The sequence below is a fragment of the Ascaphus truei genome, unplaced genomic scaffold, assembly GCF_040206685.1.
Source record: "Ascaphus truei isolate aAscTru1 unplaced genomic scaffold, aAscTru1.hap1 HAP1_SCAFFOLD_1566, whole genome shotgun sequence".
In the NCBI taxonomy this organism is placed as follows: Eukaryota; Metazoa; Chordata; class Amphibia; order Anura; family Ascaphidae; genus Ascaphus; species Ascaphus truei.
In genome coordinates, this window is record NW_027454456.1 from 57,726 (window position 1) to 78,208 (window position 20,483).

At 56.8% G+C, this 20,483-nt stretch overlaps 1 protein-coding gene across 1 annotated transcript; it reads right to left on the minus strand.

Annotated features, from left to right (window-relative positions):
- Positions 1–9: 9 nt before the first annotated feature.
- On the minus strand, positions 10–18,996 carry LOC142476319 (platelet-activating factor acetylhydrolase IB subunit alpha1-like). The gene is given in 9 exon segments (XM_075581768.1): positions 10–63; positions 65–210; positions 213–293; positions 2,242–2,365; positions 3,214–3,330; positions 6,069–6,158; positions 10,632–10,718; positions 10,926–11,103; positions 18,870–18,996. Coding segments are annotated over 7 exon segments (678 nt in total). The 5' UTR covers positions 10,713–10,718; positions 10,926–11,103; positions 18,870–18,996; the 3' UTR covers positions 10–24.
- Positions 18,997–20,483: the final 1,487 nt, after the last annotated feature.

Below are 20,483 nucleotides of genomic sequence, written 5' to 3' on the forward strand. Positions count from 1 at the left end.
TGCCCCCCCCGGCCCCTCGGGTGGTTACTGGTCAGCGGGTGCCCCCCCGGCCTCCAGTAGCTGCCAGCAGCATGCAGTGCAGGGGACGGCACACGCGTGTGTATCCGAGCCGGCTCAGGTGCAGATAGTCATACATGTCGTGGTGGCTGATTGTCCCGTCCGAGTGCACGAAGCCGGGATCGATGTCCAGGAAGCGCGCGTTGGGCAGAGCGGCAGCGTCTGCGCCAACCGGGCATTAACCTGACTGTTCCTGTCCCGCAAGGGGTTCGGGTACTTACCCCGCGGAAGCAAACCTGCAAAGGGAGAAGGGGGGGGGGGGAGACCAGTGCAACCTGTGTACCAGTGAATGGGGGCAGAAAGGGGGGCACATTAGGGAAGGGGGGGTGGGAGAGAGAGAGGGAGAGAGGGAGGATGGGGGGGGGAGGGAGGATGGGGGGGGAGGGAGGATGGGGGAGGGGGAGGGGGGAGGTGGAGGAGGGAGGGGGCGATGGAAGAGGTGGAGGGGGGAGCAGGGAAGGGGTGAGGGGGGAGCAGGGAAGGGGGTGGGGGGGGAGCAGGGAAGGGGTGGGGGGGGAGCAGGGAAGGGGGCGGGGGGGAGCAGGGAAGGGGGCGGGGGGGGAGCAGGGAAGGGGGGTGGGGGGGGGAGCAGGGAAGGGGGCGGGGGGGGGAGCAGGGAAGGGGGCGGGGGGGGAGCAGGGAAGGGGGCGGGGGGGGGAGCAGGGAAGGGGGCGGGGGGGGAGCAGGGAAGGGGGCGGGGGGGGAGCAGGGAAGGGGGCGGGGGGGGGAGCAGGGAAGGGGGCGGGGGGGGAGCAGGGAAGGGGGCGGGGGGGGAGCAGGGAAGGGGCGGGGGGGGGAGCAGGGAAGGGGGCGGGGGGGGAGCAGGAAGGGGGTGGGGGGGAAGCAGGGAAGGGGGTGGGGGGAAGCAGGGAAGGGGGTGGGGGGGAAGCAGGGAAGGGGGTGGGGGGGGAAGCAGGGAAGGGGGTGGGGGGGGAAGCAGGGAAGGGGGTGGGGGGGGGAAGCAGGGAAGGAGGGTGGGGGGGAAGCAGGAAGGGGGGTGGGGGGGGAAGCAGGAAGGGGGTGAGGGGGGGGAAGCAGGGAAGGGGGTGGGGGGGAAGCAGGGAAGGGGGTGGGGGGGGAAGCAGGGAAGGGGGTGGGGGGGGAAGCAGGGAAGGGGGTGGGGGGGAAGCAGGGAAGGGGGTGGGGGGGAAGCAGGGAAGGGGGTGGGGGGGGAAGCAGGGAAGGGGGTGGGGGGGGAAGCAGGGAAGGGGGTGGGGGGGAAGCAGGGAAGGGGGTGGGGGGGAAGCAGGGAAGGGGGTGGGGGGGAAAGCAGGGAAGGGGTGGGGGGGGAAGCAGGGAAGGGGGTGGGGGGGAAGCAGGGAAGGGGGGGTGGGAAGCAGGGAAGGGGGTGGGGTGGGAAGCAGGGAAGGGGGTGGGGGGGGAAGCAGGAAGGGGGTGGGGGGGGAAGCAGGGAAGGGGGGTGGGGGGGGAAGCAGGGAAGGGGGGGTGGGAAGCAGGGAAGGGGGTGGGGGTGGGAAGCAGGGAAGGGGGGTGGGGGGTGGGAAGCAGGGAAGGGGGTGGGGGTGGGAAGCAGGGAAGGGGGTGGGGGTGGGAAGCAGGGAAGGGGGTGGGGGTGGGGAAGCAGGAAGGGGGGGGGGGGTGGGGGGGAAGCAGGGAAGGGGGTGGGGGGTGGGGGGGAAGCAGGGGAAGGGGGTGGGGGGAAGCAGGGAAGGGGGGTGGGAAGCAGGGAAGGGGGTGGGAAGCAGGAAGGGGGTGGGAGGGAAGGGGATGGGGGGAGGAGGGAAGGGGATGGGGGGGGAGGGATGGGGGGGGAGGGAGAGCGATGGCGGGGGGGGGAGAGGGATGGCGGGGGGAGGGAGAGGGATGGCAGGGGGAGGGAGAGGGATGGCAGGGGGAGGGAGAGGGATGGCGGGGGGAGGGAGAGGGATGGCGGGGGGAGGGAGAGGGATGGCGGGGGGAGGGAGAGGGATGGCGGGGGGAGGGAGAGGGATGGCGGGGGGAGGGAGAGGGATGGCGGGGGGGGGGGAGAGGGATGGTGGGGGGAGGGAGAGGGATGGCGGGGGGAGGGGAGAGGGATGGCGGGGGGAGGGAGAGGGATGGCGGGGGGAGGGAGAGGGATGGCGGGGGGAGGGAGAGGGATGGCGGGGGGAGGGAGAGGGATGGTGGGGGGAGGGAGAGGGATGGGGGGGAGGGAGAGGGATGGGGGGGGGGAGAGGGGGCTCACCAGCACGATGACAGTGGCCTGGGGCTGCCTCTCCTCCATGCGATGGACGATTGTCTCAATCCCGCCCGAGATCTGCTCAGCGCTGTGACCCTGATTGTACGTGCCCACCCAAAGCACGATTATCTGGGACCAACAGAGACAAGGGGGAGGCAGGTTACCCCCTGTACGCGCATGCACACACACACATGCGCACGCACGCGCGCACACGCACCCAGCCACCCCCCTACAACACACACACACACACGCGCACGCACGCGCGCACACGCACACACACAGCCACCCCCCTACAACACACACACACACACAGCCACGCCCTACAACACACACACACACAGCCACCCCCTACAACACACACACACACAGCCACCCCCTACAACACACACACACAAAGCCACCCCCCTACAACACACACACACACACACACACACACACACACAGCCACCCCCTACAACACACACACACACAGCCACCCCCTACAACACACACACACACAGCCACCCCCTACAACACACACACACACAGCCACCCCCCTACAACACACACACACACAGCCACCCCCTACAACACACACACACACAGCCACCCCCTACAACACACACACACACAGCCACCCCTACAACACACACACACACACAGCCACCCCCTACAACACACACACCCTACAACACACACGCGCACACACACTCACGCACACACGCACACAGCCACCCCCTGCAACACACACAGACTCCCAGCACCAACACAGCTACCCCGTCCCACAGCTCACACCCAGTAGCCCCTCCTCCCCCGTGCCCCTCCTCCCCCCGTGCGACCGCGCCCCTCCCCCCCCCGTGCGACCGCGCCCCTCCCCCGTGCGACCGCGCCCCTCCTTCCCCCGTGCGACCGTGCCCCTCCTCCCCCCGTGCCACTGCGCCCCTCCTCCTCCCGTGCGACCACGCCCCTCCTCCCCCCGTAGCGACCGCGCCCCTCACCTTGGGTTTGATATGTTCCATTTCCCCGTTCTCCAATCTCCACAGAACGTGCTGCGTCCCATCGCCCCCCCCACCAAAATTCAGCGCATGCAGCGGAGAGAAGAGCTCCCTCCAGACCTGAGGGGGGAGAGACATCATTGTGCAAACATACATCGTCTATATACCTCACCCACCTATATACCACCCGCACCAACCAGTCTATATACTTGGACCTCCTATATATCCCTGGGTAAAAGGGAGGACGATAGACAGCACTCTGATGATGTTAATTTAATTGCAATTGCAGGGTGCACGGAACCAAAGGGGACCCTGATTCCCCTGTATAGTACTAACAAATCTACGTAAGTACCAGCACTCACTGTCTAATAGCTAAATGATGAAAACAGTTGTAATGCAGAATAAACATTTAATAATAAAACAAACCAGAAATAAATCAAATGTGTTTGCAGAAACCAGTGTCACAAATGGGCAAGTCACAAAGGGAGGGGTGGGGGGGGGGGGGGGAAAGGAAAAGGGGAAAAAAACATGAAACACACGGAATATACACAAAAAACGGAGAACTGCAAGTATGCTAGGGGGGCGACGTTTCGAGGGACTACCTCTTCATCTGGCCCATTCCCCCTGGTCCAAAAGGTCCCCAGAGGTACTTCCCTAAGCCTCCCTTCCCCTATAACTGGTCAAATCAGGACACTCCTGAAAATAGATAGCAAACATACAGTGTATAGAAAAAAAGGGATAAACTGGCGCCACAAATAATAAAGTGAAAACCAAACCAAAATGGTGTAACGTCCAAATGGAGTCCTAGTAAGGCTTGTAATGAAGGATTCTCACATCAACGAAGTAATATGTGGAAAAAGAACAAAACAAATGATGGTGCAGTAAGTCAATCACTGAGACTAAAAGACAAAGCCAGACTAACAACACAAGACAAACAAGACAGACAAACGAAGATACACTAGCACGGCTTAATAATAAAGACAAAGCTAATTTATTACTGGTTGTGGAGTGTGACAGTAACACGCATCCGGAGGGGTAAAATTAAAAACCCTACTCACAAGATGCTAGATATTAACAGGCAACAGGCTGGAAACATGCTGCTGGGCTTCCAAGATGGCGACCGGAGCACTCTCACTGGCGTCCTCACGTGACAGAGGTGGAAGGTGGGTCACACGAATGACGGGACTTCCGGGCGGATGTGACGTCACGCCCACTGGAGTCCCACCGCAAACGTTCCTCCTTCACTGTTCCTCCGCAGGTACACCACGCGCATGCGTACGAAACGCGTCGGGAAGTTTTGAGTGTTTTTAGAGCCTTGTCCTGGCTTGTGGAGAAGTTTGCAGTTTGCAGTTCAGCAGTGGAGCCGTGGTGTTATCGTGGTGTTATCGTGGTGTACCTGCGGAGGAACAGTGAAGGAGGAACGTTTGCGGTGGGACTCCAGTGGGCGTGACGTCACATCCGCCCGGAAGTCCCGTCATTCGTGTGACCCACCTTCCACCTCTGTCACGTGAGGACACCAGTGAGAGTGCTCCGGTCGCCATCTTGGAAGCCCAGCAGCATGTTTCCAGCCTGTTGCCTGTTAATATCTAGCATCTTGTGAGTAGGGTTTTTTAATTTTACCCCTCCGGATGCGTGTTACTGTCACCCTCCACACCCAGTAATAAATTAGCTTTGTCTTTATTATTAAGCCGTGCTAGTGTATCTTCGTTTGTCTGTCCTTGTTTGTCTTGTGTTGTTAGTCTGACTTTGTCTTTTAGTCTCAGTGATTGACTTACTGCACCATCATTTGTTTTGTTCTTTTTCCACATATTACTTCGTTGATGTGAGAATCCTTCATTACAAGCCTTACTAGGACTCCCCTTTGGACTTTACACCATTTTGGTTTGGTTTTCACTTTATTATTTGTGGCGCCGGTTTATCCCTTTTTTTCTATGCTCTCTGACTGACCGTACTGTCAGTTTTTACCTGGCTGCCAGTGTTGTTCACTAATTAAGTGTTTTTATTAATATTTATAGCGCTGTTTCACACCGTCTTTTTTCTGTAAACATACAGTGTAGGCTAAATACAGCTAAAGAGCTAATAGCAGGGAAGCAAGAATCCACTACAGTCAATGCCAGTAGTTCAAGTACCACAAGAAACCGTGGGCAATGGTACAGTAACGGCTGAACACAGCCTGCAAGAAAGCAGCTTGCAAAGAAGTACCAGGAGTCCACAACAGTCAATGAAAGGTTAATGGCAATAGCAAATGAATACAGTAATCAAACCCTGTGGTCTGCTCCTTGTGCTCGTGTGGAGTGAAGTACCTCTGGGACCTTTTGGACCAGGGGGAATGGGCCAGATGAAGAGGTAGTCCCTCAAAAACGTCGCCCCCCTAGCATACTTGCCGTTCTCCGTTTTTTGTGTATATTCCTTGTGTTTCATGTTTTTTTTCCCCTTTTCCTTCCCCCCCCCACCCCCCACTCCCACCCCTCACTTTGTGACTTGCCCATTTGTGATACTGGTTTCTGCAAACACATTTGATTTATTCAGTTATGTTTTATTATTAAATGTTTATTCTGCATTACAACTGTTTCCCTATATATCCTGCACCACAAGTCTATATACCTCACCCACCTATATACCCTCCACACCCACCCGCCTATATACCCCACCCGCCTATATACCATCCACACCCACCCGCCTATATACCCACCTGCCAATATAGTCCACACGTCTATATACCCCACCTATCCATCTATATACCCCACTTCCCTATATACCCCGCCCCCACCGATATGCCCCCCCCTATCCATCTATATACCCCACTTCCCTATATACCCCCGCCCCCACCGATATGCCCCGCCCCTTACTTGTCTCACCTCGAGCTGGTGCAGAAGTTGGACGTTAGAATCCCCGATGAACACAACCTCAGGCTCCTTATCCTTACTGTCACACACAAAGTGATTGTGCTGAGAAATACACACACAGCAGTGTCACACACACACACACACACACACACACACACACACACAGGGGCTCAGTAACCCCCGCATTGACACCCCGCTCCTTATCCTTACTGTCACACACAAAGTGATTGTGCTGAGAAATACACACACAGCAGTGTCACACACACACACACACACACACACACACACACACACACACGGGCTCAGTAACCCCCGCAGTGACACCCCCGCTCCTTATCCTTATACTGTCACACACAAAGTGCTTGTGCTGAGAAATACACACACAGCAGTGTCACACACACACACACACACACACACACACACACACACACACACACACACACACACACACACACACACACACACAGGCTCAGTAACCCCCGCAGTGATACAGGAGGAGGGGGCCCTGTGACCCCACTATCCCACGCCGGGTAACACACAGGACACGGGGGGGCCGCGGGCAGTGAGAAGTACAGGAGGAGGGGGGCCCTGTGACCCCACTATCCCACGCCGGGTAACGCACAGGGACACGGGGGGGCCGCGGGCAGTGAGAAGTACAGGAGGAGGGGGGGCCCTGTGACCCCACTATCCCACGCCGGGTAACGCACAGGACACGGGGGGGCCGCGGGCGGTGAGAAGTACAGGAGGAGGGGGCCCTGTGACCCCACTATCCCACGCCGGGTAACACACAGGGACACGGGGGGGCCGCGGGCGGTGAGAAGTACAGGAGGAGGGGGGCCTGTGACCCCCACTATCCCACGCCGGGTAACACACAGGACACGGGGGGCCGCGGGTGGTGAGAAGTACAGGAGGAGGGGGGCCCTGTGACCCCACTATCCCACGCCGGGTAACACACAGGACACGGGGGGGCCGCGGGCGGTGAGAGGTACAGGAGGGGGGGCCCTGTGACCCCACTATCCCACGCCGGGTAACACACAGGACACGGGGGGCCGCGGGCGGTGAGAAGTACAGGAGGAGGGGGGCCCTGTGACCCCACTATCCCACGCCGGGTAACACACAGGACACGGGGGGGCCGCGGGCGGTGAGAAGTACAGGAGGAGGGGGCCCTGTGACCCCACTATCCCCACGCCGCGTAACACACAGGACACAGGGGGGCCGCGGGCGGTGAGAAGTACAGGAGGGGGGGGCCCTGTGACCCCACTATCCCACGCCGGGTAACACACAGGACACGGGGGGGCCGCGGGCGGTGAGAAGTACAGGAGGAGGGGGGCCCTGTGACCCCACTTATCCCACGCCGGGTAACACACAGGACACGGGGGGCCGCGGGCGGTGAGAAGTACAGGAGGAGGGGGGGGCCCTGTGACCCCACTATCCCACGCCGGGTAACACACAGGACACGGGGGGGCCGCGGGCGGTGAGAAGTACAGGAGGAGGGGGGCCCTGTGACCCCACTATCCCACTATCCCACGCCGGGTAACACACAGGACACGGGGGGGGCCGCGGGCGGTGAGAAGTACAGGAGGAGGGGGGCCCTGTGACCCCACTATCCCACGCCCGGGGTAACACACAGGACACGGGGGGGGCCGCGGGCGGTGAGAAGTACAGGAGGAGGGGGGCCCTGTGACCCCACTATCCCACGCGGGTAACACACAGGACACGGGGGGGCCGCGGGCGGTGAGAAGTACAGGAGGAGGGGGGCCCTGTGACCCCACTATCCCACGCCGGGTAACACACAGGACACGGGGGGCCGCGGGCGGTGAGAAGTACAGGAGGAGGGGGGGCCCTGTGACCCCACTATCCCACGCCGGGTAACGCACAGGGACACGGGGGGGCCTCGGGCGGTGAGAAGTACAGGAGGGGGGCCCTGTGACCCCACTATCCCACGCCGGGTAACGCACAGGACACGGGGGGGCCGCGGGCGGTGAGAAGTACAGGAGGGGGGACCCTGTGACCCCACTATCCCACGCCGGGTAACGCACAGGACACGGGGGGGCCGCGGGCGGTGAGAAGTACAGGAGGGGGGACCCTGTGACCCCACTATCCCACGCCGGGTAACACACAGGACACGGGGGGGCCGCGGGCGGTGAGTACAGGAGGAGGGGGGCCCTGTGACCCCACTATCCCACGCCGGGTAACACACAGGACACGGGGGGGCCGCGGGCGGTGAGAAGTACAGGAGGGGGGGCCCTGTGACCCCACTATCCCACGCCGGGTAACACACAGGACACGGGGGGGCCGCGGGCGGTGAGAAGTACAGGAGGGGGGGCCCTGTGACCCCACTATCCCACGCCGGGTAACGCACAGGACACGGGGGGGCCCCGGGCGGTGAGAAGTACAGGAGGGGGGCCCTGTGACCCCACTATCCCACGCCGGGTAACGCACAGGACACGGGGGGGCCGCGGGTGGTGAGAAGTACAGGAGGAGGGGGGGCCCTGTGACCCCACTATCCCACACCGGGTAACACACAGGACACGGGGGGGCCGCGGGCGGTGAGAAGTACAGGAGGGGGGCCCTGTGACCCCACTATCCCACGCCGGGGAACACACAGGACACGGGGGGTCGCGGGCGGTGAGAAGTACAGGAGGAGGGGGGCCCTGTGACCCCACTATCCCACGCCGGGTAACACACAGGACACGGGGGGGCCGCGGGCGGTGAGAAGTACAGGAGGGGGGCCCTGTGACCCCACTATCCCACGCCGGGTAACGCACAGGACACGGGGGGGCCGCGGGCGGTGAGAAGTACAGGAGGAGGGGACCCTGTGACCCCACTATCCCAGGCCGGGTAACGCACAGGACACGGGGGGGCCGCGGGCGGTGAGAAGTACAGGAGGAGGGGGGCCCTGTGACCCCACTATCCCACGCCGGGGTAACACACAGGACACGGGGGGCCGCGGGTGGTGAGAAGTACAGGAGGAGGGGGGCCCTGTGACCCCACTATCCCACGCCGGGTAATACACAGGACACGGAGGGGCCGCGGGCGGTGAGAAGTACAGGAGGAGGGGGGGGCCCTGTGACCCCACTATCCCACGCCGGGTAACACACAGGACACGGGGGGGCCGCGGGCGGTGAGAAGTACAGGAGGAGGGGGGGGCCCTGTGACCCCACTATCCCACGCCGGGTAACACACAGGACACGGGGGGCCGCGGGCGGTGAGAAGTACAGGAGGAGGGGGCCCTGTGACCCCACTATCCCACGCCGGGTAACACACAGGACACGGGGGGGCCGCGGGCGGTGAGAAGTACAGGAGGAGGGGGGGGCCCTGTGACCCCACTATCCCACGCCGGGTAACACACAGGACACGGGGGGGCCGCGGGCGGTGAGAAGTACAGGAGGAGGGGGGGCCCTGTGACCCCACTATCCCACGCCGGGTAACACACAGGACACGGGGGGGCCGCGGGCGGTGAGAAGTACAGGAGGAGGGGGGGGCCCTGTGACCCCACTATCCCACGCCGGGTAACACACAGGACACGGGGGGGCCGCGGGGCGGTGAGAAGTACAGGAGGAGGGGGCCCTGTGACCCCACTATCCCACGCCGGGTAACACACAGGACACGGGGGGGCCCGCGGGCGGTGAGAAGTACAGGAGGAGGGGGCCCTGTGACCCCACTATCCCACGCCGGGTAACACACAGGACACGGGGGGCCGCGGGCGGTGAGAAGTACAGGAGGAGGGGGGCCCTGTGACCCCACTATCCCACGCCGGGTAACACACAGGACACGGGGGGCCGCGGGCGGTGAGAAGTACAGGAGGGGGGGGCCCTGTGACCCCACTATCCCACGCCGGGTAACGCACAGGACACGGAGGGGCCGCGGGCGGTGAGAAGTACAGGAGGAGGGGGGCCCTGTGACCCCACTATCCCACGCCGGGTAACACACAGGACACGGAGGGGGCCGCGGGTGGTGAGAAGTACAGGAGGAGGGGGGCCCTGTGACCCCACTATCCCACGCCGGGTAACGCACAGGACACGGGGGGGCCGCGGGCGGTGAGAAGTACAGGAGGAGGGGGGGGCCCTGTGACCCCACTATCCCACGCCGGGTAACGCACAGGACACGGGGGGGCCGCGGGCGGTGAGAAGTACAGGAGGAGGGGGGGGCCCTGTGACCCCACTATCCCACGCCGGGTAACGCACAGGACACGGGGGGGCCGCGGGCGGTGAGAAGTACAGGAGGAGGGGGGCCCTGTGACCCCACTATCCCACGCCGGGTAACACACAGGACACGGAGGGGCCTGCGGGCGGTGAGAAGTACAGGAGGAGGGGGGCCCTGTGACCCCACTATCCCACGCCGGGTAACGCACAGGACACGGAGGGGCCGCGGGCGGTGAGAAGTACAGGAGGGGGGGCCCCTGTGACCCCACTACCCCACGCCGGGTAACACACAGGACACGGAGGGGCCGCGGGCGGTGAGAAGTACAGGAGGGGGGGGACCCTGTGACCCCACTATCCCACGCCGGGTAACGCACAGGACACGGAGGGGCCGCGGGTGGTGAGAAATACAGGAGGAGGTGACCGTGCTCACCAGTGAGCGCCAGCGCCCGTCACCGTGCACGTCTGGCATCGCGGTTGGGACGGCAGCGGGGTTCGTGTCCTTGTCACTCATGATTTCCTGAAGGGAAGAAATACAGAGACGGTGCTAGAAACACACAGCGGGACAGGACGCAAACGCACACTAGAGCGTCAGCTCTTCTGCACAGACACCGGCATGTTACCTTATCACACACACACACACACACACACACACACACACACACACACACACACACACACGATCTGGCAGGGACCAGAGGACGAGCGATAACCATGTATTGATTACCTTAATAACGTCCCACCCACAATCCGCTTCACGGCGCGCTGCAGTGCGAACTTTCCTAGATATAATCGTCTATTAACGGAATGGTTCGTTAGCAGCCAGACTTCACGTGTGTACGTGTGTGTGTGCTCATTTGCATGTCATTTCCCAGAATCCCTTGCTGCAGTGGAAGCCCTGTATGCTGGGTGATAATGGTGAAAGGCAGATTTGCAGACCTGAGATATAGATATATATATATCCGTTCTGTGGCTAACAAAATGCTTTTATTCCTGGGAGCTTTGGAGATACTCTGATCTCTTCTTCCGGCGATGTTACAATGAATGTAAAACCAGATTTCAATTGTCTCCGTCTGTCTTCAAATCATCCCTTGAAGTGTCTTAATTCAATGAAGCTTCACACCCTGCTCAGAAAAACCACCTGTTTTACCGTCCCTCACATGTGCTAATTAAGTTACTTTGGCCAGTCAGGTGGCATTTTAGTAGTATATAAGTAAGCACACAGCAGCCAGGGTTAAAGTTTAACAGGAAGTAGCCCTGGTTAGTGCTGAAGTATAAAAGGAAGTAGCCGGGGTTAGTGCTGAAGATTAAAAGGAAGTAGCCGGGGTTAGTGCTGAAGATTAAAAGGAAGAAGCCAGGGTTAGTGCTGAAGTTTAAAAGGAAGTAGCCGGGGTTAGTGCTGAAGTTTAAAAGGAAGTAGCGGGGTTAGTGCTGAAGTGTAAAAGGAAGTAGCCGGGGTTAGTGCTGAAGTGTAAAAGGAAGTAGCCGGGGTTAGTGCTGAAGTTTAAAAGGAAGTAGCCGGGGTTAGTGCTTGAAGTGTAAAAGGAAGTAGCCGGGGTTAGTGCTGAAGTTTAAAAGGAAGTAGCCGGGGTTTGTGCTGAAGTTTAAAAGGAAGTAGCCGGGGTTAGTGCTGAAGTGTAAAAGGAAGTAGCCGGGGTTAGTGCTGAAGTGTAAAAGGAAGTAGCCGGGGTTAGTGCTGAAGTTTAAAAGGAAGTAGCCGGAGTTAGTGCTGAAGTTTAGAAGGAAGTAGCCGGGGTTAGTGCTGAAGTTTAAAAAGGAAGTAGCCGGGGTTAGTGCTGAAGTTTAAAAGGAAGTAGCCGGGGTTAGTGCTGAAGTTTAAAAGGAAGTAGCCGGGGTTAGTGCTGAAGTTTAACAGGAAGTAGCCGGGGTTAGTGCTGAAGTTTAACAGGAAGTAGCCGGGGTTAGTGCTGAAGTTTAACAGGAAGTAGCCGGGGTTAGTGCTGAAGTTTAACAGGAAGTAGCCCGGGTTAGTGCTGAAGTTTAAAAGGAAGTAGCCGGGGTTAGTGCTGAAGTATAAAAGGAAGTAGCCGGGGGTTAGTGCTGAAATTTAAAAGGAAGTAGCCGGGGTTAGTGCTGAAGTTTAAAAGGAAGTAGCCGGAGTTAGTGCTGAAGTTTAGAAGGAAGTAGCCGGGGTTAGTGCTGAAGTTTAGAAGGAAGTAGCTGGGGTTAGTGCTGAAATTTAAAAGGAAGTAGCCGGGGTTAGTGCTGAAGTTTAAAAGGAAGTAGCCGGGGTTAGTGCTGAAGTTTAAAAGGAAGTAGCCCGGGTTAGTGCTGAAGTTTAAAAGGAAGTAGCCGGGTTAGTGCTGAAGTATAAAAGGAAGTAGCCGGGGTTAGTGCTGAAGTTTAAAAGGAAGTAGCCGGGGTTAGTGCTGAAGTTTAAAAGGAAGTAGCCCGGGTTAGTGCTGAAGTTTAAAAGGAAGTAGCCGGGTTAGTGCTGAAGTATAAAAGGAAGTAGCCGGGGTTAGTGCTGAAGTATAAAAGGAAGTAGCCGGGGTTTGTGCTGAAGTATAAAAGGGAAGTAGCCGGGGGTTAGTGCTGAAGTGTAAAAGGAAGTAGCCGAGGTTAGTGCTGAAGTATAAAAGGAAGTAGCCGGGGGTTAGTGCTGAAGTGTAAAAGGAAGTAGCCGAGGTTAGTGCTGAAGTATAAAAGGAAGTAGCCGGGGGTTAGTGCTGAAATTTAACAGGAAGTAGCCGGGGTTAGTGCTGAAGTGTAAAAGGAAGTAGCCGGGGTTAGTGCTGAAGTTTAACAGGAAGTAGCCCGGGTTAGTGCTGAAGTTTAATAGGAAGTAGCTGGGGTTAGTGCTGAAGTGTAAAAGGAAGTAGCCGGGGTTTGTGCTGAAGTTTAAAAGGAAGTAGCCAGGGTTTGTGCTGAAGTTTAAAAGGAAGTCGCCGGGGTTTGTGCTGAAGTTTAAAAGGAAGTAGCCGGGGTTTGTGCTGAAGTTTAAAAGGAAGTAGCCCGGGTTAGTGCTGAAGTTTAAAAGGAAGTAGCCGGGGTTAGTGCTGAAGTTTAACAGGAAGTAGCCGGGGTTAGTGCTGAAGTTTAACAGGAAGTAGCCGGGGTTAGTGCTGAAGTGTAAAAGGAAGTAGCCGGGGTTAGTGCTGAAGTGTAAAAGGAAGTAGCCGGGGTTTGTGCTGAAGTTTAAAAGGAAGTAGCCGGGGTTTGTGCTGAAGTTTAAAAGGAAGTAGCCGGGGGTTAGTGCTGAAGTTTAACAGGAAGTAGCCGGGGTTTGTGCTGAAGTTTAGAAGGAAGTAGCCGGGGTTTGTGCTGAAGTTTAAAAGGAAATAGCCGGGGTTAGTGCTGAAGTTTAAAAGGAAGTAGCCGGGGTTAGTGCTGAAGTTTAAAAGGAAGTAGCCGGGGGTTAGTGCTGAAGTATAAAAGGAAGTAGCCGGGGTTTGTGCTGAAGTTTAAAAGGAAGTAGCCCGGGTTAGTGCTGAAGTTTAAAAGGAAGTAGCCGGGGTTAGTGCTGAAGTTTAACAGGAAGTAGCCGGGGTTAGTGCTGAAGTTTAAAAGGAAGTAGCCGGGGTTAGTGCTGAAGTTTAACAGGAAGTAGCCGGGGTTAGTGCTGAAGTTTAACAGGAAGTAGCCGGGGTTAGTGCTGAAGTATAAAAGGAAGTAGCCGGGGTTTGTGCTGAAGTTTAAAAGGAAGTAGCCGGGGTTTGTGCTGAAGTTTTAAAAGGAAGTAGCCGGGGTTAGTGCTGAAGTTTAACAGGAAGTAGCCGGGGTTTGTGCTGAAGTTTAGAAGGAAGTAGCCGGGGTTTGTGCTGAAGTTTAAAAGGAAGTAGCCGGGGTTAATGCTGAAGTTTAAAAGGAAGTAGCCGGGGTTAGTGCTGAAGATTAAAAGGAAGTAGCCAGGGTTTGTGCTGAAGTTTAAAAGGAAGTCGCCGGGGTTCGTGCTGAAGTTTAAAAGGAAGTAGCCGGGGTTTGTGCTGAAGTTTAAAAGGAAGTAGCCGGGGTTAGTGCTGAAGTTTAAAAGGAAGTAGCCGGGGTTTGTGCTGAAGTTTAAAAGGAAGTAGCCGGGGGTTTGTGCTGAAGTTTAAAAGGAAGTAGCCCGGGTTAGTGCTGAAGTTTAAAAGGAAGTAGCCGGGGTTAGTGCTGAAGTTTAACAGGAAGTAGCCGGGGTTAGTGCTGAAGTTTAACAGGAAGTAGCCGGGGTTAGTGCTGAAGTGTAAAAGGAAGTAGCCGGGGTTAGTGCTGAAGTATAAAAGGAAGTAGCCGGGGTTAGTGCTGAAGTATAAAAGGAAGTAGCCGGGGTTTGTGCTGAAGTTTAAAAGGAAGTAGCCGGGGTTAGTGCTGAAGTGTAAAAGGAAGTAGCCGGGGTTTGTGCTGAAGTTTAAAAGGAAGTAGCCGGGGTTAGTGCTGAAGTATAAAAGGAAGTAGCCGGGGTTTGTGCTGAAGTTTAAAAGGAAGTAGCCGGGGTTAGTGCTGAAGTTTAACAGGAAGTAGCCGGGGTTAGTGCTGAAGTTTAACAGGAAGTAGCCGGGGTTAGTGCTGAAGTATAAAAGGAAGTAGCCGGGGTTTGTGCTGAAGTTTAAAAGGAAGTAGCCGGGGTTTGTGCTGAAGTTTAAAAGGAAGTAGCCGGGGTTAGTGCTGAAGTTTAACAGGAAGTAGCCGGGGTTTGTGCTGAAGTTTAGAAGGAAGTAGCCGGGGTTTGTGCTGAAGTTTAAAAGGAAGTAGCCGGGGTTAGTGCTGAAGTTTAAAAGGAAGTAGCCGGGGTTAGTGCTGAAGTTTAAAAGGAAGTAGCCGGGGTTAGTGCTGAAGTATAAAAGGAAGTAGCCGGGGTTTGTGCTGAAGTTTAAAAGGAAGTAGCCCGGGTTAGTGCTGAAGTTTAAAAGGAAGTAGCCGGGGTTAGTGCTGAAGTTTAACAGGAAGTAGCCGGGGTTAGTGCTGAAGTTTAACAGGAAGTAGCCCGGGTTAGTGCTGAAGTTTAAAAGGAAGTAGCCGGGGGTTAGTGCTGAAGTATAAAAGGAAGTAGCCGGGGTTAGTGCTGAAGTTTAACAGGAAGTAGCCCGGGTTAGTGCTGAACTTTAAAAGGAAGTAGCCGGGGTTAGTACTGAAGTTTAAAAGGAAGTAGCCGGGGTTAGTGCTGAAGTTAAAAGGAAGTAGCCGGGGTTAGTGCTGAAGTTTAAAAGGAAGTAGCCGGGGTTTGTGCTGAAGTTTAACAGGAAGTAGCCGGGGTTAGTGCTGAAGTATAAAAGGAAGTAGCCGGGGTTTGTGCTGAAGTTTAAAAGGAAGTAGCCGGGGTTAGTGCTGAAGTTTAAAAGGAAGTAGCCGGGGTTTGTGCTGAAGTTTAACAGGAAGTAGCCGGGGTTAGTGCTGAAGTATAAAAGGAAGTAGCCGGGGTTTGTGCTGAAGTTTAAAAGGAAGTAGCCGGGGTTAGTGCTGAAGTTTAACAGGAAGTTCAAAAGATGTGAAAAGTGGACACACCTCCTGGCCCCGATTCCTGCATTTGATCTACGCTGGAAAGGGATGATATCATCTATACCAGACTGCACACCTCCGCACGTTACTATCGCTGTGATGCCGCCTTTACTATTTATATTTGCTGTGACCTCACTTATTTTCAAATTATGCATTTCCTTCCACCAGCCTCTGTATGTCTCTAACTCTATTCATATTTCGCCATCTCTCCTTACTTCCCCACTTCTCTGTTCACATGAACTCCTTTCTTACCTGCGCCCTCTGACACCACACAGTTATACACCCTGCACTAAAACACACCCCTAGAAATCCTCCTCACATATTCTCTTTCTGTCCATGCTTCTCCTCCTCGCTTCTGGGGATATCTCTCCCAATCCTGGTCCCTGCCTTATTCCTACATGCGCTCGTCCTCGCCTGCCAACTGCAACCTCTACTCCTTCTGGTGTCAACCCCCTCCAACCTCATACCCATCCCCTGCCACCCTCCCTCCTCTCTCCCTCTCTCCTGTGCCCTTTGGAATGCTCCCTCCCTCTCTAACAAGTTCCTCTCTGTGCATGACTTCTTTCTCTCTCACTCCCTGCTTCTCTTTGCTATAACTGAGACCTGGCTCACTCAGTCTGACTCTGCTCTGGAAGCTGCCCTCTCTTATGGTGGCCTTTCCTTCTCCCACACTCCGCGCCCTGATGGCAGGGGTGGAGGTGTGGGGCTCCTGCTCTCCTCTCTCTGCCGTTACCGAACCCTTCCTATTCCTCCATCTCTTGCTTTTCCCTCCTTTGAGGTTCACACTGTCAAGATTTTCTCTCCTCTCCCTGTCCATGTGGCAGTCATCTATCGCCCACCTACCTCTACTCATCCCTCTTCTGCCTCTCTCTCTCACTTTGAATCCTGGCTCTCTTTCTTTCTCTCCTCAGACTCCCCTGTTCTTCTCCTTGGGGACTTCAATTGCCACATTGATGACCCCTCTCTCCCTTGGGCTTCCCGCTTTCTTTCTCTAACCTCTTCTTTTGGCCTTCAACAGTGGACTGCAGCCAGCACCCACAAGGATGGCCACTACTTAGACCTGGTTTTCACTAAAAACTTCTCTCTCTCCGATTTCTCCATTTCCTCTCTCTGACCATCACCTCATCTCATTCTCTCTATCTCGCTTCTCCCCCTCCATCTACCCCTGGGTTCTGCAGAAACCTGCGCTCTATTCACTTACCTGACTTTGAGTCCACTTTACGCTCCTCCCTCTCCTCTCTCAGCTCCTGCTACAGACCCCTGACAACCTGGTCAGGAACTACAACTCTGCCTTGTCCTCCTCTCTTGATCTACATGCCCCGCTTTCTCTCTGCCGCCCTCGCCCTTTTAACCCTAGACCCTGGTTAAATTCCCACACGCGCATGCTGCGTTCCTCCACTCGTTCCTCTGAACGCCTCTGGAGGAAATCTCACACTCTCGCAGACTTCCTTCACTACAAATTTATGCTGTCCTGTTTCATCTCTGCCCTCACAAGCTAAACAAGCCTACTTTTCTGCACTAATCAACATGCACAAGTCTAACCCACGCCGACTGTGCTCTGTCTTTGACTCTCTACTCAAACCACCCTCAGCTGCCTCCTCTTCTTCCTCCATCTCACCTCAGGACTTTGCTGACTATTTTAAGGAAAAGGTGTAATCCATACGTCAGAACATCCCCTCTGTTGCCTCCTCCCATCCCACACCGCTTCCTAAGGCTGAGTCCCCCGCTGGCGCTGAGCTCGCTATGTGCTTGGCGCGCTTACCTTCTTCAATGTGGATCAGCACATCCCCTCTCCCGCTGTGCTCGCACGCTCATGCAGGGGGGGGGGGAGAGCAAACGGACAGAGGGGGGGGGGCAAACGGACAGGGGGGGGGGACAAACGGACAGAGGGGGGGGCAAACGGACAGGGGGGGGGCAAACGGACAGAGGGGGGGGCAAACGGACAGAGGGGGGGACAAACGGACAGAGGGGGGGCAAACGGACAGAGGGGGGGGGCAAACGGACAGAGGGGGGGGGGGGGCAAACGGACAGAGGGGGGGGCGGACAGAGGGGGGGGCAAACGGACAGAGGGGGGGGGGCAAACGGACAGAGGGGGGGGGCAAACGGACAGAGGGGGGTTGGCAAATGGACAGAGGGGGGTTGGCAAACGGACAGAGGGGGGTTGGCAAACGGACAGAGGGGGGGTGGCAAACGGACAGAGGGGGGGTGGCAAACGGACAGAGGGGGGGTGGCAAACGGACAGAAGGGGGGGGGGGCAAACGGACAGAAGGGGGGGGACAGAAGGGGGGGGGGCAAACGGACAGAAGGGGGGGGGCAAACGGACAGAGGGGGGGGGGGCAAACGGACAGAGGGGGGGGGGGGCAAACGGACAGGGGGGGGGCAAACGGACAGAGGGGGGGGGCAAACGGACAGAGGGGGGGGGCAAACGGACAGAGGGGGGGGGGGGGCAAACGGACAGAGGGGGGGGGGGGGCAAACGGACAGAGGGGGGGGCAAACGGACAGAGGGGGGGGGCGCAAACGGACAGAGGGGGGGGCAAACGGACAGAGGGGGGGCAAACGGACAGAGGGGGGGGCAAACGGACAGAGGGGGGGGGGCCCATGGCATTTCATGCACATGATGAGGTACACGACATTGCTGGAGGAACAGGTGAACCTTCCTCTGATTTTATACTCCAGATTCTCAAAAGTGTATCTCGAAAGCTCGCACAAATAAAAGCATTTAGTTAGCCACAGAACGGTATTGTCAATTCATTTTTGATTATTAAAGCTCGGCTAACACGGTACTGATACCTCTACATCATATACATACACATACAAATATTTTTTTTTTTTTCATTGTACACCTGCATTCCTCATAAGGGAGGGGTTGAAGCAGTGCGGCATTTTTTAAACACTAGTAAAAGTTTACCCATTTCACAATGCGATTTTCTACTCGCCAGTATATATTTATCCTTCAGCACAATTACTTCTTGTGCCAGGAAAATTATTACAGTCAAACATGTAGCACTGCTATGTGCACTAGATTTGCGCCATCGTTAGCCAACTTATATATGGGGTTCTGGGAGGAGGTGATGTGGCTCCTCCACAGCTAGTGATGTAATCGATGACATCATCATTTGGAATGGTACCATGGAGTCCCTGATGACATTTGTCAGTGAACTGAATAACCATTTCGGTTTGAATGTTACTATGGATTTGATGGGTACAGAAGCCACCTCTCTGGATATTTACATTCTAGATGATGGGATTTGCACCAGGACCCATGTTAAAGAGGTGTCGGTAACGCTTATTTGGATCCTATGAGCAATCATGACCAGAGGTGGATCAACTACATTCCTTCCAGCCAGTGCCTCCGACTAGCGAGGAATTGTACGGAGGTCTCCATTAGCGAGGGCCGAGCTTCTCCGTTAAACAATACGTGTGAAAAGTAGTAGTATAAAAAGGATGCTGTGTATAAAGCTTATCAAAAAGCAGAAAGACAAGACAGGGGCTCATTAATACAATATACCCCTGGAAATACATCCACAAGAGGTCAGATTTATATATAAATCTGTCTGTGTGTGTGTGTGTCAGTCAGTGTGTGTGTGTGTGTGTGTCAGTCAGTGTGTGTGTGTGTGTGTCAGTCAGTGTGTGTGTGTGTCAGTCAGTGTGTGTGTGTCAGTCAGTGTGTGTGTGTGTGTGTGTGTCAGTCAGTGTGTGTGTGTGTGTGTGTGGTGTGTGTGTGTCAGTCAGTGTGTGTGTGTGTCAGTCAGTGTGTGTGTGTGTGTGTGTGTGTGTGTCAGTCAGTGTGTGTCAGTGAGTCAGTGTGTGTGTATGTGTGTGTGTCAGTCAGTGTGGTTGTGTGTGTCAGTCAGTGTGTGTGTGTGTGTGTGTGTGTGTCAGTCAGTGTGTGTGTGTGTCAGTCAGTGTGTGTGTGTGTGTGTGTGTCAGTCAGTCAGTGTGTCAGTGAGTCAGTGTGTGTCAGTGAGTCAGTGTGTGTGTATGTGTGTGTGTCAGTCAGTGTGGTGTGTGTGTCAGTCAGTGTGGTGTGTGTTAGGCTGCACTTACAGTGCCTGGCACATGCGGTGTCGCACCGAAACAAATCCCCTGACTCCGCCTCTCGCGCTTATAGTAAGCGCGACAGCAACCAAACATTTTGAACCGGGTAAATGTTGTTTTTTAGAGACAGTCGCCACATGTGACTGTTTCTAAACCAATCACAGAGCACGGCCCGCCCCCTTTCGTGACGTCAACTGGCGACAGTCGCTAAAAAACAAATTATAACTTTCGATGGTGGCGCCGCGTGACGTCACCAGTCGCGTCGCCAGCACTATAAGCGCGGCCTTATTCTCCTTGCCCTGCTGCTGCTGCCAGCCTTCTGCCAGCCGCCCCCCTCCCTCCCCCCCCGAGCCAGCTATCCGAGTCCCCGGCCCGGAGCCAACATCCCCCCCCCCCCCAGGCAGAATGCCGTCACTATGTGACCACACCTGGGGGGCGGGGCTAGAAAGGCCAGGAGCAGCCATACTGGGTGAGGGCAGCAAGGGAACGGCTGACCTGGGGGGGGAGGGGCACGGCTGACCTGCGGGGGGCGCAGCTGACCTGGTGGGGGTGTGTGGCGCGGCTGACCTGTGGGGGAGGCGCGGAGCGGCTGACCTGTGGGGGGGGGGGGGCGCGGAGCGGCTGACCTGTGGGAGGGGGGGGGGGCGCGGTTTGCCCCCGTTGCATCTGATTAACATGTTATTAAGGCCGCGTTTATAGTGCTGGCGACGCGACTGATGACGTCACCCGTCGCCGTCAGCGAAAGTTATACATTTGTTTTTTAGTGACTGTCGCCAGTGACGTCACGAAAGGGGGCGGACCGCGCTA